Genomic DNA, 26046 nt, shown 5'->3' with positions numbered 1-26046 from the left:
ACATCGCCGTGAGGGGAACGGCCTACAGTGTCCAGCAGCAGAAGCGGCCGCGCACGCCAGTGACGTCACGCGGCCGCGCCACTCTCCCTCAAAGCCTGCCAGGGGCCCCCGCAGCGCGGGACGCGCGCGGGCAGCTCCCGGGCGAAGCCGCCGGACCAGACTGGGCTGGGCCACTCCCCTAATGTCGGCACACTGATTTTGGCGTACAAGTGGGGGTTCGTTGCACGCCATCTCTGTGGGTACAGAGGCTGAGGCAGGACTTCAAAGGAGTTCGTCTTCCAAAAGCGCCAACGACCTTTGATGTGCGAGAACGCCCTGTAGGCGTTCAAAGCATCCATCACCTCCCTCCAGTGGACTTGCTTAAACCCGCCAGAAGCTCGGGTAAGACTGATTTGGACACTCCTCCCTGAACTTTGCCTTGGAATTATTATCTCTTGCAATTGTTGTCCTTCTTATTGCCATCTCTTATTTGGTGATTAGCTTTCCCTTCTCTCAGTTAGACTTGTGTTAGCCCATATAAGTGAAGCAGCACAATGATGACGAGGGGTAGCAAAAATGGTTCAACACATGTGTCAGGTCCAATTGATCAATATATCACCAGAGCGAATGAGGCTATTAACCAAGGCATATCTCTCCTAGAACATAGGGTGTCTCAAGATTTGGCCCTGGCGAGACGTTCTTCCATAGGCGCACTAGCACTATCTAAATCACCCTTAAATCCAAGGGAGTCTAGGCCCTTAATTATAGTGCAGGCCGAGACACATGGAGTCCCTAATACTGTTGATCTTTCGGCATCCTTGGCCTCCTCAGACACACAATCTAGCGTGACTCTCGCGAGGACGCCAGCCCTCCTTAGGAGCCCAAGGCAGGTGTCCCCTACTACTGACGTATTAAGGGGCAAGAGGGAAGGTGCTATCCCTAAAACTAAGAAGGCTAGGGAGGCAAACAAATGTAAACGCAAACCCGCTAAAAAAGCCCCCACTACTCGCCCACATAGAAAAAGTATTCTCATACAGGGAGGGTCTATGGATACCCCAGCTTTTCCACTGAATCCAATCATGCCTGGGGTACCTATTAGACTGGGAGAGGGATGCAAGACCTGTGAGGCCAACAACTTTCTTTTGTCTAGAATAGATGAACTTATTAAATCCTACTTACAACCTTTAGAACTATCACTTCTGAACATTGAAAAATTGCTGGCATCTAGGAATATATCTTCCTTGATTGTTCCCCCCAAAGTAGGGTTGGGTGGCGAGCCGATTACACCTAGGGAACCCAACAACGCACCTACAAGGACGGAACCACTACCATCCAACATTTTGAATAAAAAACCTGAGCCACCCGTAGGTGATCGTAAGAAGGCTGTGGAACCTGCCAAATCCCAATCCCCAGCTGTAAATTTGAATTCTATACCATCTAAATTTTCTGGGGAAATGAATAACCCTGATAATGACAGGGATGTGAATGGCCAGCACATACATTTACCACCTGAAGCTGGCCCTTACGTCGTCATTATGACAGGAGTCCCAGGCCTAAGGCCCAACATAGAGGAGCCTATAGGGTCCCTAAAAAATAAGGTACAACACTGGCTTACCACTAACAGACCGCTCCCACCCTCTTGTGCAAGTAAAATTTTAATGGTACGTAGGGTATCCTGGGTAGGTAGTGGAAAAAAACGGATCCGGGGGGATTGTGTCATTGTAAATTTTGACAATCCGTACACGGCGGATTACATTTGCCGCCGTGGCACAAGAGTCAAGCAGGATGGAATTGAGACAAGAAGGCTTTCCTTCTTTTATTCCTCCCCTAACCGCTGTCTTGATCCAGGAAGGGGTGGATTTGAAGGTGTCAACTGGGTTGGCAGGAGGGTGCGGGATGGTTGGCAGGACTATAGGAGTAGGGTTGCAACTTTCATTGTAGACTGGCGCGACTTACCTCTGACTAACAGATATAGTTGCCTGGATTCGGTGGATTGACCATTATCACCCATAAGTCAAGGTATGGATGTTTTCGACCATATCCTTTCCATCCAACCTCAACCCACTGACAGCCCTCAAAAAACCTCCACTGACACTAATTCTACTCCTCTAACTCAGAAGCCCGCCGTTTATGAATCTCCGCAGGTTCCATTTCCAAGTCTATGTTCAACTCCAACACCAGTTGCCTCTATACCCCCCAATGATTGTGTTAGTTCCCCCAAAACTTACTCTCACTATTCTTTGGATACGATAAAGGTCCTAAGCTGGAACTTAGCGGGCCTCCAAAGGAAATTGTGTTCACCCGAGTGGAGCGCCGTTGTGGAGGCTCATACGATCTGCCTGTTTCAGGAGACATGGTCTCTAGAACCGACTCATTGGGTTGGATATGTTACATATTTTGTTCCAGCCAACCTCCCCAGAAATGGCAAAGGTCGTCCATCTGGAGGCTTGCTTACATGGGTAAATATTGCCCTGAATTGCCGAATAGACAGGAAAAAGATTAATTCATCTGATATTTTAGGCATCTCCTTAAGAGGCCCCCATATGGGTCCTATCCTCGACCTGTATAATGTTTACGCCAGAGGCACTAAATCTGGCTCATTGTCCTCGACAGTGTCTTCCCTTGAATGGGAACTCAGGAATAACTTAGCTGTAACCCAAATCCTGGTTGCGGGAGACTTCAATTGTACTTACGAGCCTGTCAGGTCCCCAACAAAGAGGTCACATGTCAAGAAAGGTATCCAGTATAAGAAGAAAGGAATGATGGTGGCCGTGTTGTCAAAACTGTGTAAACAGCATTTGGTGCTAGGTCGAATGCAACATGGCGGCAGAGCGTTCCTTAATCCGAAACGGGTTAGCGCTCTAGTTGATTTGGCAGATTTGCGTGATACCGGTGAGGCGCGCGGTGAGCTGCGCACTTCACCTGAACTGTGAGAGGAGTAGGAGGTTACCTCAACGCGTCGCGTTAGTCAGGGAAAAGAAGCTACGCGTCGCGAGAATTCTGAGGAGAATTTAGAGTTTGGAAGCAGCCAGCAACCTTAAGTAAGACTGTTCCATTTTTCTACCAGAGAAAACGTTCCGAACTTCGCAGCAGCGGAAGTTTAACTGAAGCACCGGTTCTAGTGAATGAGATTACAGCGTTCAAAAAAGTCAACACACGTACAGGTGTAGCGTTTTTGGTGCGAGTAGAGTCAGCTCAAGTCTAAAATATAAAAGGTTTAAGGTACACTAAGTAGTTCCGAGTGAGTTCCGATTCCTGTCAATAAGAAACCATAGGGAGTGGAAAACTCTTGAGGGCAGAATACAAATGACACAGAAAAGTAAGAACAAAACTACAGTGAAGCAACAGTAGTTAGAACTACCAATAAAAGGTGAAGAAGAATAAGAAAATAAAACAAGGCTTCCGTTCTCTGTCCAGTAAGTGAGTTTAGAGAAAAAAGACTAAGAGAGGTCAGGAAGGGAGAAGGAAATATAATAACACAAGTTATTTATCTTACAGTAAAAAAAAAAAACATTAAGAACAGAAGAACGAGAAGCATAGAAGAGAAGCAAAGGCACACAGCACCAGGGTGGGTACAATAGAGAATAAGGAAAGACATAGGTAGGAAGAAAAGGGAAGTAGAAAGTGATTTACATGTAATTGTTTATTTACAGCTCACGAACTACAGCAAGAGCCAGAGAAAAGATAGACTACATAAGAAGAAGCAGAAAGGAAGACCACCAGTGTGTGCATTCTCTTCTCTGTCCAATTCCCCTTTCCCCCTTGGGGCTCTTCTGGCTACGCATTTAGATATTGTGGAGGCCGGGGAGTTCAGAGGAGGAATTGGGAGCTTGCGTCATCCTGCTCCTGTGTCAACCGCCAGCGAGAGAAGAGCTGGTTCTGACAGAGTGAAGTGCCCACGAGGTATAGGCACCTGAGCAGAATGGCGGAAGGTTTGGATTTAAAGAAGCTAGGAAACATTTTGGATGAGATACAAAGAGAACTAATTACCGTTAGAGAAGAAAACAGGGAACTCAAAAAGGACACCACAGAATTGGCGCAAAGAATAGGGAGTTTGGTTGCGGGAGATGAGTATAAGATATCTTCCCCAGTTTTGGGTTCATTTGAGGAAGCAGCTCCGTCCCAGTCAAGGGTTAATACACAAGTAATACATTCTTTATCCCAGGTGATTCCCTTAGCACCCCCAGAACGCTTTAGTGGAGACCCCCAGAAGGCCCAAGTCTTTTTAACCCAATGTTCCTTGCACTTTATGTGCAGACCAGCCTTGTTTCCAGATGCGCAGTCTCGAGTGGCATTTATCCTTTCCTACTTAAGTGGGGATGCCGCAGCTTGGTCAATGCCTTTGGTCACCAGAAACGACCCTGTGCTATTCAATTTAGAAGACTTCAAGAAAGAGTTCATGCGAATTTTTGACCGTCGGAAGGTGTCTCAAGCTACCGACAATGAACTTTTAGAGATCCGACAAGCAAACAGAGAGTTAGTTGCATATTTGGCACAATTCAACAAGTTGGTGTTAGAGACGGAATGGCCAGAGAACAAACGAGCCGCAGTATTTTATCGGGGGCTAAAGGATGAGTTAAAAGATGCCTTAGCGCAAGTTCCCAATCGTCCCACAGACATCTCTGCTTTGGTGGATCTAGTGTTGGAGATCGATTTTCGCCAGAGCGAGAGAAGAGGCGAGAAGAAACGAGATTATCGACCCAGTGTACCGCGTTTTGATAGAGCCAGATATGAGCCTCACAAGGAGCAAGATACAAATCGCGGAACCGAGCCTATGCAAATAGGAACTATCCGTGGACCTCTTACAAAGGAGGAGAAGGAGAAGAGGCGGAATAATAAATTGTGTCTCTATTGTGGAGGAAGTGGGCATTTTGTTCGAGATTGCCCCAAGAAGCCCAAGACGCAGTCGGCGGAAAACGCCACGCGCCACCAGTAGCTGGAGTTGGACTGGTGGTTGCAGAAACAAAGTCAGCTCCAAAGAATCATGCTTTGGCAAATACTTTACAAGCAGACGCTCCTCATTTGGTGATATCTGTCACTCTGAGCTATCGAGAACAAAAGAGAAATCAGATAGCTGTGATGATAGACTCGGGAGCGACAGGTAATTTCTGCGATTTACAATTCGCAAGGAGAATTGGATTACTAGCAATCCGAAAGGAGAAGAGTGAGCCCGTCAGAGCAGTGGACGGTACCAATCTGTCATCAGGCCCCATTGTGAGTCACACAGAGCCAGTGCATCTAGAAACCACAGAAGGTCATCATGAAATATTACAATTCAATCTAATAGACGCCCCACAGTTTCAATTGATCTTAGGGTTACCATGGCTCACGGAGCATAACCCCACCATAGATTGGGCCGCAAGAACAATAACCTTGAACTCGGATTACTGCAAGGAAAATTGTTTCAAAGACTGCGAAATTGGAATAAAAGAATCTCCTGCTTATCATTTAAGTGAAAACGAAAATTCAGTTTGTTTGATAGACACGGTAACCTTACCAAAGAAATATGGAGAATATCAGGATGTCTTTAATGAAGTTGAAGCAAAGAAATTACCTCCTCACAGGGAGTATGATTGTAAAATAGACCTGGAACCTGGAGTGAACTTACCCTGCACTATGCTTTGACCGAACAAGAAGATAAACATTTAAAGAAGTATCTGGCGGAATACTTAGAGAATGGATTCATTCGACCTTCGCAGTCTCCAGTATCCTCCCCTTTGTTTTTCATTCCAAAGAAAAATGGAGAATTACGCACGTGCATAGACTACAGGGCAATAAATCGAATAACAATCAAGAATCGTTACCCTTTACCTCTGATTTCCACTCTTCTGGACCAGGTGAAAGAAGCTAAAATCTACACCAAGCTTGATCTGCGAGGAGCTTATCACCTGGTTCGAATCAGAGAAGGCGATGAGTGGAAGACGGCGTTTAGAACGAAGCAAGGTCTATTCGAATACCAGGTGATGCCATATGGGCTATGCAACGCGCCAGCTGCATTTCAACATTTTATTAATGATGTATTGAAGGATTGCATAGACCAAATAGCAATTGTGTATATTGACGACATATTGATTTACTCGACAGAAGTAGAGACACATGAAGAACATGTCAAGAAGGTACTACAAAGACTTCGTGAGAATGGGTTATTTGTCAAATTGGACAAATGTGCATTTGATGTAACCACAGTCGAGTTCTTGGGATTTGTACTTGCTCCAGGAGGAATCACCATGGATGAACATAAGATAAAGGCAGTGACTGAGTGGAAATCCCCTACCTCAGTTAAAGAAATCCAAAGTTTCATAGGATTTGCCAACTTCTATAGAAGGTTTATTCAGGCTTTCTCAAAAAAGTTAATCCCAATCACACGTTTATTGAAGAAGGGAGTTCCTTTCCAGTGGGATGCTGAAGCAGAGGCAGCATTTGAGCAATTAAAGAAGGATTTCACCACAGCGCCTATTTTGTTGCATCCAGATCCTGCAGAACCATTCTTTGTTGAAACGGATGCGTCGAATCTGGCCTTGGGAGGAGTGTTATCGCAGAGACACAAAACTACAGGTCAGCTCCATCCAGTGGCCTTCCGCTCTCGAAAATTAACACCTCCAGAAATTAATTACACAATCACTGAAAAGGAATTACTGGCCATAAAGGATGCTTTCAAGGAGTGGAGGCATTATTTGATGGGAGCTCGGCATGTAGTAACAGTGTATACTGATCACCGAAATTTGAAGTTTTTAAAATCAGCCCGAACTTTAACTCCCAGACAGCTACGCTGGTCCTTGTATTTCTCTGAATATGATTTTGTAATCACCTTTCGACCTGGAGCCCAGAATGGGAAGGCGGATGCCCTATCTAGATTAGAGACGGAAGGAGTCACGGAAAAGGTTTTGGATCAGGCAATAATTCCAGCGGAAAAAGTGATCAATGCCGTCTTGCAAGAAACCGTAGAAAATCAAGAGAAAGAAGATCCTTGGAGTTGCGAAGAGATGAGGAGTTGGTTAAAAGAAGATTCCAAAAGAGAAATTTGAGAAGGACTACCCTATCACCATGGAGCATTATACTTGCCCACTCCAGAGATGCAGTTGAAGGCTTTAAAAGAATGTCATGATAGCATCTTATCAGGACACAAGGGAATTAACAAGACTAAGGAATTGGTGCGCAGACGATTCTGGTGGCCAAACATGATCAAGGATATACATCAGTATGTGGTGACTTGTGAGACTTGTGCAAGAGGAAAATCAGAAAGGAAACGTCCACAAGGCCTGTTACAGCCCTTGCCCACCCCTCCTTTTCCCTGGCACACTGTGACCTTAGATCTCATAGTAGATTTACCCTCTAGTCATGGTTATGATTCCATTCTAGTGTGTGTGGACGCCTTTACAAAGATGGCGCATTTTGTGCCCTTGAAGGGGGTACCATCTGCCCAGGAGTTAGCGGATGCTTTCAGCCAGCATGTAGTTCGTGCACATGGCATACCTAAGGTTTTGGTGTCAGATAGGGGCTCTCAGTTTCTGTCTCATTTCTGGAAGGCATTCACCAAGCGTTTAAACATAGAGAATCGATACTCCACTAGCTTCCACCCAGAGTCAGATGGGCAAACAGAACGCACAAATCAGGAACTGGAGCAATATCTGAGATTGTGTCTTTTAGAACAGGAGGGAGATTGGCCCGATTATTTATGGGCAGCAGAATTTGCACATAATAACACTTCAAATGCATCAACTGGATACACTCCATTCTTTCTGAATACAGGTAGACATCCACAACATTCCTTAAACTTCCAAGAAGTGGGTGTTCCAGCAGTATCCAATTGGGTAGAACAACTGACACAAGCCCATAGTAGAGCTATCAAGAATCTAACAGTAGCGAAGGCAAAATACAAACACTACGCAGACAAAAAGAGAAGAAAAGAACCAGAATTGTTGGTAGGAGACAAGGTTTGGTTAAGTACAAAAAATATCAGATTAAAAGGGGTTAGGAAGTTCCAACCACGATATATTGGACCTTATCCAATTGCGAAAAAACTTAGCACCTTAAATTATCAGCTAAAATTACCTAAGAGGTTGCGGATATACCCAGTCTTTCATGTTTCTTTATTAAAGAAGGCAGAACCAGAAGTTAGATTGAGTAAGACCCCAAAGCCAATTCAGACTGAGAAAGGAAATGAGTTTGAAGTTCAACAGATTTTAGACTCTAAACTGCAAAATGGAAAGTTGTACTACTTATTAGATTGGAAGGGTTATGGTCCGGAGGAAAGATCCTGGGAGCCAGAGTCTGAAGTAAATGCTCCACGACTAGTAGCAGAATTCCACAGAAGATTTCCAAGCAAGGTCCGGAAGGAAGGAAGATCTTTGAGGGAGGGTACTGTCAGGTCCCCAACAAAGAGGTCACATGTCAAGAAAGGTATCCAGTATAAGAAGAAAGGAATGATGGTGGCCGTGTTGTCAAAACTGTGTAAACAGCATTTGGTGCTAGGTCGAATGCAACATGGCGGCAGAGCGTTCCTTAATCCGAAACGGGTTAGCGCTCTAGTTGATTTGGCAGATTTGCGTGATACCGGTGAGGCGCGCGGAGAGCTGCGCACTTCACCTGAACTGTGAGAGGAGTAGGAGGTTACCTCAACGCGTCGCGTTAGTCAGGGAAAAGAAGCTACGCGTCGCGAGAATTCTGAGGAGAATTTAGAGTTTGGAAGCAGCCAGCAACCCCAAGTAAGACTGTTCCATTTTTCTACCAGAGAAAACGTTCCGAACTTCGCAGCAGCGGAAGTTTAACTGAAGCACCGGTTCTAGTGAATGAGATTACAGCGTTCAAAAAAGTCAACACAAGTACAGGTGTAGCGTTTTTGGTGCGAGTAGAGTCAGCTCAAGTCTAAAATATAAAAGGTTTAAGGTACACTAAGTAGTTCCGAGTGAGTTCCGATTCCTGTCAATAAGAAACCATAGGGAGTGGAATACTCTTGAGGGCAGAATACAAATGACACAGAAAAGTAAGAACAAAACTACAGTGAAGCAACAGTAGTTAGAACTACCAATAAAAGGTGAAGAAGAATAAGAAAATAAAACAAGGCTTCCGTTCTCTGTCCAGTAAGTGAGTTTAGAGAAAAAAGACTAAGAGAGGTCAGGAAGGGAGAAGGAAATATAATAACACAAGTTATTTATCTTACAGTAAAAAAAAAAAACATTAAGAACAGAAGAACGAGAAGCATAGAAGAGAAGCAAAGGCACACAGCACCAGGGTGGGTACAATAGAGAATAAGGAAAGACATAGGTAGGAAGAAAAGGAAGTAGAAAGTGATTTACATGTAATTGTTTATTTACAGCTCACGAACTACAGCAAGAGCCAGAGAAAAGATAGACTACATAAGAAGAAGCAGAAAGGAAGACCACCAGTGTGTGCATTCTCTTCTCTGTCCAATTCCCCTTTCCCCCTTGGGGCTCTTCTGGCTACGCATTTAGATATTGTGGAGGCCGGGGAGTTCAGAGGAGGAATTGGGAGCTTGCGTCATCCTGCTCCTGTGTCAACCGCCAGCGAGAGAAGAGCTGGTTCTGACAGAGCCTCTCACAACGGACGATATTTCTGACCCTGGTGAAGATGATGCTAGATGGGGTATTCCAACCCTAACTATCCCCCCGATTAAAAAATGGTCACAAGCAGCGATTCAGTTGAATGCTCTTACATTGGAGTTTGGCTTAAGAGCTGCCAATGGCCGCACAAATTCGGATTCTATGGGTGCGGCCACATATAATAGAGACAAGCATACCTCAAGGATTGATTATATTATGCTTGACTTTTCTCTTTGGGGCTTGGTCCAGGATATGATAGTTTTGCCTACTATCGAAAGCGACCACAATTCGCTTTCCCTTTCTCTTAAGAACCCCTGGCCGAATGAAGCGATTAAATCATCCTCTAGGTCATCAGACACTATCTCCGTCTCCTCGTGTGGAAGGCGTTTGAAGTGGAAAATGGTCGTAGGGGATGAAGCCAAGCTTAATATTATTAACACAATCCTTATGGTTTCTCAAATTGAATTGGACAACATCGACTTAACCCCCCCCTCTTATAGAAAGGATAACATCTATTTTTGAGGGAACTCTCGAGACCATCGGAAACGTTTTTACCAAAAAAAACTCAGTGGGGAAAAAAACTGTAGCTCGAAATCCTAGGGGTAAGCAGGAATGGTTTACACCTGCCTGGAGACAGGCCAAAACTACCTTGATCCAGGCTATCAAAAGTAAAATCCAAGTAGAGGTTCAGGTAGCCAGGAAAAATTACAAGGAATCCCTGGCAAATGCCAGAAAAGAATGGGACCTAGAATATTGGTCTACGCTAAAAGAGGCCAGCTCTGGGAAGGATCCTAGACGCTTCTGGGAAATAATCAGAACCAGAAGTAGACCAGACAACGAGCTCATAACATGCAACATCACTAGCCAGGCCTGGGCTACCCATTTTTCTAAACTATATTCCAATCAAGATAGTGATATTGCCTCAACTCCATATTATGAAGAACAAGCCCAGTTGGCGGAGTGTATTAATCTTGTTGTCCCTCTTAGGAGAACTGACTATCCCGCTGACAACTTATGTCCAATTATATCCCCTATTGCCCGAGGGCCAGAGTTGGTAGACCATGTTTTCTCTATCAAAGAAATTGAATATGCAATCAGCACCATCAGGCCCCAAAAAGCCGCTGGTCCTGACGGCATCCCTGGGGACCTGTTGCGCTCTGACATCATGAAACGGGGAAAATTGATTTACACTCTCCTTAATGCTATTAGCAGAGGTGCACCCATCCCCGCTTCATGGAAAGGCGCAGAGGTTGTGCCCATTTTTAAGAAAGGGGCTAGGGATGATCCATCCAATTATAGACCCATAAGCCTGCTTGATGTAACTCAAAAGGTCGTTGGTAAGGTGCTGTTGGTTAGATTACTCCAATGGATCGATGAAAACAGCATCCTTTCCGACCTCCAGGCAGGCTTTAGAGTAGGCACTGGCACAATCGAACAAGCCTTCAGATTGCTGCTAGTCTATTGGAAGGTCGTGGTCCTGGCCAAGGGCAGTCTTTATCTCGCATTCATCGACCTGAAGACTGCCTTCGACCTAGTACCGAGAGTGACCCTATGGAGAGTGCTCATTGATTTGGGGGTTCCGTATTATCTATTATCCCTAATCATCAGGATGCATGAAAACACCTATGCACAGATCAGATGGGGTAGAGAGGGAGAAAAAACTGACAGAATTCCGGTGGAGAGAGGGGTTCGCCAAGGCTGTGTGTTGGCTCCCACCCTGTTCTCTCTTTATGTGAATGGTGTGGTAGAGCACCTGCTGAAAGATCCTGCAGATGAACCTTCCCTGGCCGGGGAACGTATTCCGACCCTCCTCTTCGCGGATGATACACTCTTACTCTCTAAATCCCCAATGGGCCTCCAAAAATTATTAAATAACTTTCAGTCTTTTTGTGGAGAAAGGGGTCTAGTAATTAATACGGACAAGACCAAATTCCTTGTGATGAATCCACCCAAGAAACCTGTACGTCCTCCAAGGCTGAACACTGTACCCATAGAGAGGGTGGATGTGTTCGATTATTTAGGCATTCGCCTCACACATAACATGCTCTGGGCCCCCCATCTATGTAAAATGCTGTTAGCACATAAAAGGGTGACAGGGGCACTCCTAAAGGAGCAGCGCTCTTGCGCAATTAGACCCATAGCCCCTGTCATGGAAATCTATACAGCAAGGGGAGTAAGCTCTGCTCTTTATGAGGCCGAGCTGTGGGGCTCATGTAATTCTAGCGAGTTGGCAAGATCTGAGAGAAAGTTTTGTAGGGCCATTATGTCACTCCCTCAGGGTACTCCTACGACCCCACTGTTGCTTGATTTGGGTTGCCGTCCAATCGATGAGTTGGCGAAATTTCGCCCCCTATTGTTATGGGCCCGACTGTGGCGTGTCCCGGAATTAGTAAAATATGCCAATGGCCTCTCTGAAGTTATGTCACTTCCCGGGTGGCACAAGATCAAATGGTTGAAAGATATGAAAACCCTCCTTTGCAATCTTGGTCTAAGCACTGCATGGGAAAGCAGGTCTTCCCCACCGAAAGCCACACTAAAAACTCTATATCGGAACTGGATTGCATCCCAGCAGAATTCTAACTGCATGCTGGGTAGACTCACTGAGGATTTTCTGAGCTTTAAAGACCTGCCTTTCCGGGAACTATACTTAGATATTATAGAGAGACCTTTTGATAGGCCCTTTATTTTAAATTTAGAACCGGGACTCTTCCACTCTATGCCTTTACATCTGGCTGGAATCCCCCTGCACAGACTACAGAATCCTGTCCTTTCTGTATAGATAGAACCGAGACTGTAGCACACTTTCTATTCGAATGTCAGGTGTACGCACTCCCTAGAAGTAGATGGCTCAAAAACTTGTGCCGTGCATTAGGTACCAGGCAGCATATTGAGGCACTACGCATTTTAAGGTCTGATTCCCGGCCACTTTACGCCTGTGCCCTTTCTAAATTTTTATCCTGGGCATGGCGTATTAGAACTAATAGGCTTAAAATAACTGTTTAATACGTTTTTATAACCTATTTATGATATTTCTTACTTTTTAATGTAAATATAATGATGACTCTTAAAGTTGTGATGAATAATCCTTTTATTGTAATGCTTTTATGATATATTTTTATCGAAATAAAGCCTTGATTGATTGATTGATTGGTAACCGATAAGTACAGGTTGTAAAAGGCCAGAAGATAGACGCTGGTAGGGAGATGTTGGAAGAGGCTCCCTGTGTAGCAGGTAGACAGAAAATAATGAATTGCAGAATTCAGGCAAGCTGAACAAGGTAGATAGAAGCAAAAAGGAAAGGCTGTAGCAGGCTCATCTTTAGAAGGTGATGCTTAAGGTGGCCAGAAAGAGGTTTGACAGCAAAGGTGTGAAGATTCAAACATATGAGAGAACAGACGCACAGTGATCAGGTTGAGGATTGTAGGCAGGACAACAGGCCAGGGCTCAACCATGTATTATGTTGTTGTCACTCTTGTTGATGGTGGGAAATTGCATTTTCATGAACATGTTGTGCGTTGGAGTTTGGTGTTGGAGCTGTGACCAACCCCCATTAGGCCTGACAGGTGTATCAGCTGTGGGCACTGTTTCCATTCTATATGCCTCATCCCTTCAACCTTCCTAATTTCCCACCAATCCTCTGATAACACCCCTCAATCCTTATGTCATGGTGAAGCACAACTCTTTGCACTGCCACCACTACACTCTTCCTATCAGGTAGACGCATCTACTGTAATCATTGCCCCAGAATCTTGCAGACAGACGCATATATATTCACTATTTAAGAATATTAATGAATATCTCACAATGCAGAACAAAAGTTCCATGATCAATCCTGCAGCCACATTATCACATAATAGCAAGAGCATTGATATTAACTCACCCAGGAAGGATGGCTGGAAAAGCGCCTCTGGTGACCTGAACCTTTCATTGCCAATAGTGATCACCTGACCATCTGGCAACTCATAACTTTTCTCTAGCGAGGACGAGGAGGTAGCAGTCATCATTTCCTGATCAAAGTCCAAAGCAACATAACAGAGCTTCTCTTTAATGTCACGCATAATTTCCCTTTCAGCTGTGGTAAGAAAGCGGTAGCTCCTCTCGGTCAGGATCTTCATGAGGTAGTCTGTCAGGTCACGACCAGCCAAGTCAAGACGCAGAATAGCATGAGGCAGGGCATAACCTTCATAGATGGGCACAGTGTGGGTGACACCATCGCTGGAATCCATCACAATGCAAGTGGTACGACCAGAGGCATACAGGGACAGGACAGCTTGAATGCTAACATACATGGCTGGTGTGTTGAAGGTCTCAAACATGACCTGAAAAAGAAAAGTGGTACAATGCAATAGGAGAACAAAGGCTGGTGCAAATGTTGATGTTGGTTGACAGATAATGGTTGTGTTATCCATCAGGAAACGCTGTAGTTTTATGAACTATTTGAACTCATGTTAACACTGTTTATAGCATTCCCAGAAATATCATGTAGATAAATGCAGGATTTTAGCCAGTAAAGAGTAAATAATATGGAGTTCTATTGCAATCAACCACATATGGTAGCCTTTGAGGCACTTAATGTGGATGGGAGGTCAGGGAGAAACATCTAAATTATTATGGGGAAAACAGGACTTGCAAGGTCCCTCAGAATTCCAGAAATGTGGAAAATGCCATGGGAATACTCTTGTGACACAAAGCCTATCATTTTCACAATCTTTTATGATTGCACCAAAATAATTTCTAGCTCAGTCTGAAAATTGCTTTTTCTAGTCCAGACACTAAGACACTAGATTATGAGAAAAAAAACCTGTTGTAATATTTTAAGTGTAAATGAGAAATATATAGCAGTAGAGTTATCCTCTTTCCACATGTTGGAGAACGCTTTGGTTTTATTACAAATCTGATCTGAATGTTCATGCTGACAAATAATAATGTCATCATATGCCGTGTATTTTACTTAGCAATCATTGGCCCGACTTAGACTTTGGTGGACAGAGTAGTTCACTACAAACCTGGCGGAGTACCATGTCAGTCTAACTATCACTCCACCGGCTCTATTATAAGGGACTGTCACAGTACAGATATCAGGCCTCCTGTCCTATTTAGTGCCAACAGTTTAATGCATTTTGTTTCTGTCTGTCGCCGCCCGGAAACACTTGGTGGTCTGGAACATAAAAGAATGGAAAATGACATATGCTCTCTGTAAAAAACTCCTAAGGTGTGAGAGTGTCATTCGTTTTTTTGTTTTTCAGTGACAAACTCCTACTTTCGGAGTTTGTTTTTGAAACAGAAAAATGTTTGGCGTGCAGCCATTTCAAAAATGGCAGCTGGGAATCAAACTTGCAGTGCTTCAGAGGAACCACCATAACAGACTGCTGGGCCGGCAGTGATCTCTGGTATGGCAGGCAGTAGTCTATCAGGCTGGAAGACTTAATGTCCTCTGCCACCCTGACTGACGGAGAGCTGGCACCAAACACCAATCAGGCCCATTACCCATTTGACAATACTTCTTGAGAATTACAGTTGCCCCAAGACCATGAATTAACTACATTTTGGAATTTGATGGAGTATTACTCTGACATTTTGCAAGGGGTATTTAAGAAATGGTAAGATAATGGTTGGACTGTGATAGAAATCGTAATGGATGTTATAAACTTTAAAGCTTTCTCTGAGTTCTAGGTGATGTATCTTCATTTTTGTAATTTTTGTTTATAGGCGGTACAATTTACCTATCTCGCCGAATTGTTTGTTGTTCATATCCATGGTTCAGAAGGAGGTCTCCTAAGGACTCGCAATTATAAATATATCTGTTGACAAAAGGATTCCTAAAATATGCACTTGTTGGAAAGAAAACATTTAAATTTACTTCATGGTGCAAATCTAAAGTATTGTAACAGTTCCGTTTATGTGAGTGGCATTTCAAAAGGTATGCAACAAAGTTGGCATTGTAATCCTTCGGTGCCCTGGAAAGTCAATGCAGTTTGAAGAGGGAATTTGTTGATACATGCATTATCTGTTTTTAGCTCATTGATTACAGTGGCTTTAGTTGCACAGAACTCAAAGAAGAAAACCCCTCCAAGTATTTGTGAGCGAGAGCATTATCTAAAGCAGGTTTTCCTTAGGAAAGGTGCTATTCGTTTAGTTTAATGGTAACATTTGGCAAAGTAACTAAGAGGGTGGAGGAGCTTGTTAATGCATTGTTTCACTGGAATAAGGGACTGAATAAAGCCCTTTGAATTCCACTACTGAAATGAATTTGTATAGTATGCCGTTTCCTAAGTGTCAAAGAGTTTACTCATTAAAATTAAAAAAGATTCCATGACAACCACCCATATTCTTTTTCTTTTTTTTTGTCTTTTTCAAGAATTGCAACTTTTTATTTCAGTAGATTTTGGCGTGTTTGCATGCATTCGTAAACATTGCGCACACAGCAGGCTCAAAATGTTTCAATATCAAGCAACGTGAACACATATCCATATACTTCCTGGTGTTTCTCATTAGGATTCTCACTTCATCAGTTACTGAATATTTTTTGTGTTGCATTTGTTTATTAGGGAAAGCGTGAGGGTACATAACAGGAGTAAACATCATCTAACAACCAGGTATGGCATTGTCATACAATGGTAATAAGGATGAGATGATACATTGGGGCAGATGTATCAAGCTAAATTGCAAACGCTGAAATTCGCATAATTTCATCGTTTGCGACCGCAATATAGCTGGGTGCAATGTGGTAAAGAAAAACTTACTCGCAAAATATGAATTGCAAAATTTGCGATTTCCTATTTTGCACATGCATTTAGAGAATCACAATTTGCGATTCCCTAAATGCTATTCTAGTAGCCATCGCAAATTGCGATACGGCTGTAAGGAATTGCAAATTACCACCAACTTCAAGTTGGTGGTAATTTGCAATTTCCTCGAAGAAAGCACTTCTTTTTCAAAGTGCCGTGTGGGGCACATACATGCCCATGCGCCACATGTCCACACATGCACATTTCAGGGGTGCAATAGGGTGTCCTTTTTGAACCCTTGCACCCTGGAAATTGCAAGCGCAATTTGCGAGTACCTATTGGGTACTCGCAAATTGCACATGGAATTCCCATTCATTCCTATGGGCCTCATGGCCCATAGGAATAAATGAAAGGGATTCCTTAATTGCGAATCGCAGTTTGCGATGCGCAATTAAGGAATATTTAGGAATCGTAAACATTATTGCGATTACTATCTACATAGCATTTTGCGAGTCCTTAATAGCGATGCTCTAAAAATCGCTATTAAGGACGCGCAAACTGCTACAATGATACATCTGCCCCATAATGTATATTAATGAAAAGAGAAAGGGAAGGGAAAACCAGGGGGATAGTCATAATCATAGGGAGGGGCAGGGTAGGGAATAAACGCTTGGTGCCTCCTGGAGGTTCCCACTTAAAGTTCTGAACAGTTCAGAGGGTTTAGGGGGCTGGATGTCAACCTGTCGGTGGCGGCATAATGGTGGTCGGGTTCCTGTTCTCTTGAAGGTCCTAGCTATGGTGTTTGCTACAGTGCATTATATCGTAGGAGTGTGGGGGGAATGAGCTCCCTGGATGAAAGATGATAATCATGGAAGCTAGCGGTGGGGCTGATGAACCAATATTATGATTGAGGTCTGATGTCTCAGAGTAAAACAGGGCGAGGAACGAGATTGGGTTGTGGAACAGGCAGGAAAAAGGGGTGGGAGAGTTTCCCCCAGAGCTGTTATCGATGGCACATCCATAGGTCATTATAGAATTGGGTGGGGGTATGATGGGGGGTGGGAAGGAGGATAGTGACAGGGCCAAGTTGCTAATGTAAGTGGCTTCAGCCGTTGTCCTTGGGGTACGGGGAATGGGAATCCATGATATTCTGTGGGTCTGCGTGGTCGGAGGGGAGGGAGGGGAGAGAGAGGGAATCATGTGAGGGGAGGGGGGAGAAATCAGCAGGTTGTCGGATGAGGGGTAGGGTGAAATAGGGGGCTGGGTAGGGAGTGAGCGGGAAAGGGAGGAAGGGGAGGGGGGATGGAAAATGAAGGGAAAGGGATCTATGGGAAATGAGGGGGGTGCGGGGATGGTGGGGGTAGGAGTGGAGGTAGGGTAGGATGGGGGCAGGGGAAGGGGGGTGTAGGCACATAGCGAATGGGTAAGGGGCACATAGTAAAGAAGGACAGATTAGAGCAGTGGAGAAAGAGGGGGAAGGGAGGCACAGGAGAATATGTTAGTATATGTAGAATAGTAGCAGGGGAGGAGGGGGAGAAGGGAGGGGGAAAAAGTGAAAGTGAAGAAGCGTTCTGGGCTGTATGGACAGGCAGTTGTACACAGTAATGTCACCCGATTTAATCCATCTGTTCGGAGGAGGGCTGGGGAGAGGGTGGGGGATCTGAGGCGCCTGGTGTGGGGAGCCTGTCATCATTCCCTTCTTGCAGAAAAGTTGCCCACGTTTGGAGGAACAGATTAGACTGGTCTTGCAGGTTGCAGATAATGCACTCATGCGAGGCTGTATGGACCATGGCCACCAGCCAGGCCTCCTGCATCGGGGGTACTGGCGATCTCCATTGGCGGAGGATGCATATCTTGGCTGTGGCCAGGGCGATATGGAGGAAGCTGCATTGCAGTCAGGAGAGTTCCGGTGAGTGCTGTGTATCATGAAGGAGAATGGCTGGGGGGATGAGTGGCAGGTGAAAAGGCATGGAGGTATTTAAGACTGATCCAACTTATAACCAGATGGGTTGAATCGAGGAGCATTCCCATATGCTATCCGTTATGTTGCAGCAGGGGTTCGTGCACCTCCAGCAGTTTGTGAGCAGGGGAGACCAGCTCTATCCAGTTTCAATCGTGTAACGTCTTAAAAAGGCAGAATTTCATTCGAGCCTCCTTGGTGCCCCTATCCAGGGCTTCAAGGGCATCTGCCCACTTGTCTTCCTCGTACGTGACATGCAATTGGGCCTGCCATCTGGTGTATAGAGCTTGCGACGGGGGGCTGTGAGATGGGATGAAAATGTGCTGTATAGTCCTGACGTCACCCCTTTGTGCTTCCCCCGTACGCGGAGATAGGACTCCACTGGGGAAGTCAGTAGGGACCCTGGATGAGGGCCAAGCAACCCCGCAGACAGTGCCGCAGTTGCGTGTAGCACCAGGTTAGCGCCACGGAGAGGCTAAATTATTTTCTCAACTGTTCAAACGGTTGAGGTCACCATCTAGGAGAAGCTGGTCGAGAGTGTGGATACCTGCTTCTCTCCAGTGGGCCCAGGATAGTACCTGCCCCTCAATGTGTATGCTAGCATACCCCCACAGGGAGGGCTTTTTCATGAAGCTATGAGTCCGTGCCAAGTAAGTGATGTGCACGCTAACCAGGCACTATGTGTAGCGTGCAACACTGGGTGGGTAGTGTTGTGTGGGCATGTCCAGGCTCTGTATAGAATAGAAAGGCCGGTGTCCGCTGAGAGTAGGTTCTGTTATATGTGTACCCATTGCGGCAGATCCGAGGAGTCTGGCAGCATGTACGCCAGTTGGGACAGTTGGAAGGTAAGGGCATTGTGTTCCAATGATGGGAGGCCCAGGCCTCCGCTGGAATGGCAAGCCATCAGTTTAGTTGCAGCTAGTCTGGGTTTTGAGGAGCCCCACACGAAGGACCGGATATGTGAATCAATTAAACAAAGTGTGGAAAGAGGTACCTGGTTGGGGAGTATCCAGAGTGTATATATGAAGTGTGGTAGAGTTACCATCTGTACTGCCTGCACTCTGCCCCACATTAAGAGTCCCAAAACAGACCTGTTCCATCTGAGCAATTAGTAGGTTCAGATTATCCGTGACCATTCCCGCCATGCCTCTGTTGACCAGTATCCCCAGATATTTGAGACGTGATGGTTGCCAGTGGAAAGGGTATCCATAAATGGCCGCTTTAGTGGTACCAGCTGATATGGGAAGGGCTTCGCTCTTATCCCAATTTATTTTATAGCCTTAGAATGTCAAAGTCTTTAATAGTGCCCAGCAAGGACAGTAGGGCTCGTTGTAGATCAGTTAGAGTGAGCAGGATGTCATCCACATAGAGATAGAGCTTGAAGTGGCCTGTTGGAAGTGGGACACCCGCAATGCTAGCTGAGTTGCGAAAAGTGGAGGCTAAGAGTTCTGTGGCCAGAAGGAAGGGTAGTGGGGATAGAGGGTATCCCTGGCGCATTCTCCAATGAATCTGAAATGGGTCGGACAGGAAGCCCCGCAGTTAACCTGGGCAGTGGGGCCATCAGACACCAGCCGTACTTTAGCAATGAATTGGGCTCCCAGGCCGAAGTGTTCCATCACCTCAAATAAGTAGCTCCATTCAATGCGGTCAAATGCCTTTTCTGCAGAGGTCCAATACATCGGAATGGAGGTCTTTGGCTGACCAGAGAGTGTGTGCCAGGGTGCAGAGGTGGTTCCTGATAGACCGGCCTGGTACGAAACCAACTGGTACTAAACTTTCTTGCGTATGATTAATCGGAGAGGGTAGACCTTTACGCAGTCAGTTCGCCAAAACACTGGCCAGTATCTTAATGACGCAGTTCAACAAGGAGCTGGGTCGGTAGTTGCTGCATAGTAAGGAGTCTTTCCCAGGTTTGGGAAGGACGCCATTCATCGCTTTAGTGGACTAGGGACCAAAGGAGGATGTCCGCTCCACCTCTTGGAATGCAGCCTGCAGGGTAGCAACCATCTTTTCCCCCGACCACCTATAAAATTCTGCCGAGAATCCATTCTCCCCCTGGGGCTTTATGGTATGGTAGTTTGGATATTGCGAGCTTTATCTCCTCTTTGCTCCTGCCCTTGTCAGAGAGATGTGGAAGATTCACCTCGTTCAGAAAAGTAGTCATTCGATCTCCTCCAGTCAGGTTTCCCGGAGTATAGAGGGATTTATAGAACAAGACAAATTAGTTCATGATGTCTTGGGGTCGGGTGAGGATTTCGCCCCCTGCTGATTTTACAGCAGGGATAGCTATGGCTGCCTCCCTTTGACGGAGCTGCGCTGCTAGCAGTCATCCGGCTTTCTCCCCCTGCTTGTAGTGTTGCCCTTTCATCCGTTGCAAAGCATATTCGGCTTTAGAAGTAAAAAGGCTGTTTAGGGCCATCCGGGCTAGTTCCAAGGATCAGCGGTGCTGCAGGATGGGGTGGGCGGAATAGTGGTAGGTATCGGATGAAACATCCCTTTCCAGGTCCTTCTGGCGGACCACTATCTGTTTGTTGGCCTCTGTAGCGTCCCGCACGAGTTGGCCCCTAATGGTTGCCTTTGCGGCAGCCCAGAGTATTCTGCGTGAGGCCACGGAATTCTGGTTATCGGAGAGAGATACTCAGAGAGGTGGACCTTTAGTTGGGATTTACCCTGAGGGGTGCGGTGCCTCTGTATGTTCAAGCGCCATGGTTTACTTCCCGGTGAGGTCAGCCCCACCTCCAAAGATAGTTGGACCAGGGAGTGACCGCCTCTAGGATTTGGGAGTCCCGAACTATCGCAACTGTTCTGTGGGAGAAGAGGAAGTAGTGCGGCCTGGAGAACGTGCCATGGGCCGGAGAGGTGAAAGTATACTCTATATATGTCGGGTGGCTGAGACGCCAATGATCCACCAGTCCATTGTCCTACAGAACATCGTCCATCTGGGCCCTATCTGCAGCATTGCCACTGTCTAAGGGTCCTGTTCTATCCAGGACTGGGTCTCTCCTGAGGTTCCAGTCTCCACCAATGACGTACTGCGAGGCGCCTACCTCTACCAGCAGGTGATTCAAGTGGAGGAGATATGATCGCTGAGCCCCTGTCGGAGCGTAGTTTGACCCCACAAGAAATTGTCTCCCAAGCGCAATTTGGCAAATATATATCTGCCATCTGGGTCGGACCATGTCTTCGTTACTGTGACCGGGAGAAGAATCGCTACTCCACATTTGCAGGGGGTCCTCCATCTGAGGTTACTCCTGAGTGCACACTGCTATGTATCACCTTGCCCACCAAATCTCAGCGTAGTTTGTCAGACTCCCGAGCGTCTAGGTGGTTTCTTGTAGCATAGCCACATCCACTTTTATAAACTGGAGATAAGAGAGTATTTTTTCCCTTTTAATGTTATGTGTGAGACCTCACACTTGACGAGTTTATTGGAATATATGGACAGCACTTTTTGACAGTGGAAGAGGATTATATTTATACTTCTCCTATAGATATTGCTGCTTGCGCCCGGATGAAGTCTTGGGTTAATTCCTTAAGATGAAACACGTGTTGGCTCTGTGGCTATCTGTTGTTGAGATGAAGAACTGAAGCATATATTTTACACATCTTGGAATAACACATCGAAGAAGAACACTGGAAAAAACTACCGTGTGGACTTACTTTTGGCATAACTATATGATTGTGGCTCAGGACATTGATACTTTTATTTGTACTATATGCGTGTAGACAAGTGTTTACACTCATTCAACAACGCGGGTGGTCGTCGTTCAATGTCCTTGGAGCACCTTCATACAAGAGATAATACAATTGCTGCCTTTTTGAATATATAGTTACATCATATTGCACAACCTATACCCCACTACCCCTTTATCTTTGCGTAAGACTGAAAGATGTATGTGCCTTAGTAGAATAATCAAACCCCAGACAACTAAGCTAATCTATTTTTCCCCTGTAAGCTTCTTATAGAAGTGCTCCTGAATTCTCAAACTACACATTTGATTTGGTGAACTTAAGTGCGGCCAGTGATTCTCTTTATGAAAGTAGATTTTCAAAGGAATGCAGACAATTAAATGAAAATATTATGAAAACTGAGTAAAAGTAACAAAATATACACATGTAATACACTTTCTTCGAAGGTTATGATTGCTGAAGGTGTGGTTATGGATTAACACACGATTGTCATCATTTCTCTGTTCCGTTTAGGGTTCATTGGTGCTTCCGTTAGCAGGACTGGGTGTTCCTCTGGGGCAACGCGGAGCTCGTTGTAGAAGGTATGATGCCAGATTGTCTTCATATTGTCCCAGTTGCACACGATACCATGTTCAATAGGATATTTCAAAGAAAGGATGCCCCTCTTTCTCTGGGCTTCATCACCAATGTAGCTGTCTTTCTGGTCTATACCAAACATCACAATCTAATAAGACGGGAAGAAGCAATATAATGAAAGCAATCATTTTATATGTGTTCACAACTAATTTAAATATCTAACGTTTGATAAAAAGTGACAAATACAGCTGAAACCATTGAAAGGACATCCAGATTCATAACCATAAACACATGGTTGTTCTTCACAGAGAGGTCCGAAGTAAGATGGACACTTGGAAAACAGCTCAAGTAGTCCACTGTAATTATTTCAAGATGGAATACAAGTACTGGTAATAGTCAAACATTTGGATTCTTTGACCCCATTTTCTCTCTTTTTCCCTGTCCCTCTCTCTCCTCATCATTGGCTTTTTTTCTATATCTCTCTTGATCTATTTTTCTGTACTACTCTTTTCATCTCTCTTTCCCTGTACATCTTAAATAGTTAGGCTAGAAGTCTCAATGTACTCCATTCCCACAGGCATGGGAATAAGGGCTTGACCACAGAGAGCCAGTTGCCTGCAGACAGACGAAAATCTAAAACCTTGGCCAGCAAATGACTATCTTCCATCCTCCCCCTGATCCCACTGCAGTTTCCTTTGCAGTCATTGTCAGTTTTTTAAATGTATTGTAGAAAGCGGATGCCTCCTTCAGGGAATCTAAGATGTTCACTTAAATAAATTAAAATTATATTTTCCATACCGTCTCTGCTTGGAGGGACTTCATGCTAACAAGCTGCGTGCAGAATTATGTTGTGAAGGAGTTTAATTTATTAATGTATAACAAAAAAGTGTATGCCTCCTTTGTGGACTGCAAGATGTCCACTCAAATAAAATGAAATAATATTTTCAAATACCGACTGAGGGACTGCTTACCAACGAACGTGCAGAATTATACTGTGAAGGAGTTTCATTTCTAACCCGCCCCATTTGGCTTCAGCGCAGCATTCTAAAACTGTTGCAGCATTAACAGCTTTTTAATAGCTGAACCCTTATAGGTGAATTTTTAACTGTTTCTAAACTTATACTTTTTCACTTTACTACACGTTTTAATGAATTGCAGTGAATTGCCTGCACTATGTAATTTGCTTAAAGCTATTTTATACTGATTTCTATGCATTTGTCTTAAAGTGGCCTCCTTGTATGTTTGAAAAAAGTGAAATTGATAGAACACTGTCTTTAACTGTAGTAAGGACTTCTTACATTTGGACATCCCAATATTACAGCAAGCTGAATTTTCAAACCACAATGTTTCAGAATCTGCTCTTCAGTGCTAAAATCTTTTATGTGGAAAGTCCTTCTTCTATTAATATCCTCTCTTTTTAATGCACTCTAAAAGGGTATTTTTTATCTTTACTATTTAATAACTATTGTTTTTGTTTTGTGATCACTAACTGTTTCTTTTTTTTGTCTGATTAATTTTTTGTCCGACTAATTTTTACATTTAAACAATGTATCATTTCATTGGGGAATTTTCCTTTGGACTATGTATTTTTTATTATTCAATTCAAACTGGTTCTCAAACAGTGCTGAGTAGACATTAAAAATGGTGGTTGTCAAGGATAATCCAGGGTGCCACATTCAATATAGAGGCAGGAATGTCAATAACCTAACTCCTATTCCATGCATCAAACATAACTAGATGGAGCGACATTTATACCCAAGACATCACAACCGTCCCATTGTCAAGGCTCAAACGTTCCCACAAACTCCTAATCCCCACAGCTACTTTATACTCCACAATTAGAGAGTTGCAACCAAAGACAGAGACCAAAGTCAAACTTGAGTCTTCCAAATCTATACTGAAGAGTGACAGGAAGTAAAAACTTAAGCACAAGTCATAAAAGGACCTTACAAAAGCAGTTCCATCGCCTCCTTACCTACTTCGCGGGGGGGGGGGGCGCACCTCCATCTCTAAGCTAGACAATCCATGCCGACAACCAACAGCCTCCCATCAGGTCTGCATAGTGAAGCGACCCTGTCAACCACCAAGGTTCATTAATTTGTGAACTTTTGCACTACTAATTTATGTTCTATACTTGACTTAGTCTTTGCTATGCACCTTAACTTCATAAAGTGCTTGACCGATACCTGCCCACCCGAAGCAATAAATCTAGTTATTCTGTACAAATCTATCAGTACAAGCTAAAATAAAAAAAACTGAAGGATAATCTAAACACAGAACACCATGCTCTGGAACAGGTTCTATCCTAGCCTAAAATGAAATCCAACCTATTTATGCAAGCATTTGAAGGCGAATGACTATACAGGCGTACCGCTCCCTCCCTCTCAAGCAAAGGATGGGTTCTGTTGACCAAAACACTTCTGACTACAGGTTCATCTTAATACCTATCGTAACTCGTCACACACCTTCACAGTGAAAGGCCAAATCAGGTAAATAAACTGATCCGACCCATAGGTGGCATAAGTCAAGATGGTGGGGAATGGATCCTTTCTGTGATGGGCATAAAATCACACCTGTATAAAAGCACAGGTTAGGACAGTTTTTTTGTAAATAACAATAAGTAAAACTAAAAATTGATCCATAAGTACTGAGAAAACATGAAAGTCAGTGTGTTGCCTTTTTTTTATCAAAATGTTTGATTGGTACCAGAAATGCACTTCATTGGTATTTTCGTGCGAAAGGGACCTAAAGCGTACTTTTGTGGTTTTACATAGTTTATAGAAATATCTCTCAACTAATATATGAAGAAAGGAAAACCAAATAAAGGAGCCAACCTTTTCCAAAGTAGGGGTCACTTACATGGTGTCTTGGGCGTTCCACAATGGATGGAAAGACAGCACGTGGAGCATCATCTCCAGCGAAGCCGGCCTTGCACATACCGGATCCATTGTCGATTACCAGTGCAGAAGTATTGTCCTCCATGGTGAACTGTGGCAAGAGGAGTCATGAATATTGTTAGCAGCAAGAACACCTGGAATACGGGGGGACTGGAGAGTAGAATGGCATTCACTCATTACACATTTTGCCACATATAAATTTCTTTGTAGGCAGTACAGGAAGAGGTGCACAAAGCCCCCAACAGTATTCACTAAATATGTTCAATAATAAGAGAAAATATAATCCCTCATGGTATGTGTATATTCACACCAAATCCAGGTCAGACCTTTACTACACCAGCTATAATTACTTTCCTTATTTTCTCTGTTACTAGACCCAGCTTCATAGAGCATCTCTGTATAGAGGGGATGGGGTCTTTGCCAAACACGTTTTTGAAAAACTAGATCACAAAAGTACTACATTTCCAAATATATCTAAAATAGGGTTACATTTTACCCCCCAATTATTTCTCTTTAGTGTGACTGATTCACTTTCTATCCACCCTTTGGTTGAGTTTCCCTGTGTCACACCTCTTGTGAGTTTGGTTCCTCTTGTGTTTCTATTCACCATCTAAATTCCCAAATGTACCATCTGTGACCGATGACCTTCACATTCA

At 44.3% G+C, this 26046-nt stretch overlaps 1 protein-coding gene across 1 annotated transcript in view; it reads right to left on the bottom strand.

Annotated features, from left to right (window-relative positions):
- LOC146796543 (actin, cytoplasmic 1-like) overlaps positions 1 to 25475 on the bottom strand; it is a 49499-nt gene extending 24024 nt beyond the window's left edge. The window contains exons 1-3 of the mRNA XM_085631342.1: positions 25353 to 25475; positions 22402 to 22641; positions 13420 to 13858 (exon numbers count right to left, since the gene is read on the bottom strand). Of these exons, the coding sequence (XP_085487468.1) occupies positions 13420 to 13858; positions 22402 to 22641; positions 25353 to 25475 (802 nt within the window). The remainder of the gene's footprint in view (positions 1 to 13419; positions 13859 to 22401; positions 22642 to 25352) is intronic.
- Between the last annotated feature and the right edge of the window lie 571 nt (positions 25476 to 26046).

Source organism: Triturus cristatus, chromosome 10, assembly GCF_964204655.1.
Source record: "Triturus cristatus chromosome 10, aTriCri1.1, whole genome shotgun sequence".
NCBI lineage: Eukaryota > Metazoa > Chordata > Amphibia > Caudata > Salamandridae > Triturus > Triturus cristatus.
The sequence above is the reverse complement of the archived record's forward strand: the minus strand, read 5'-3'. Positions and strand labels throughout refer to the sequence as shown.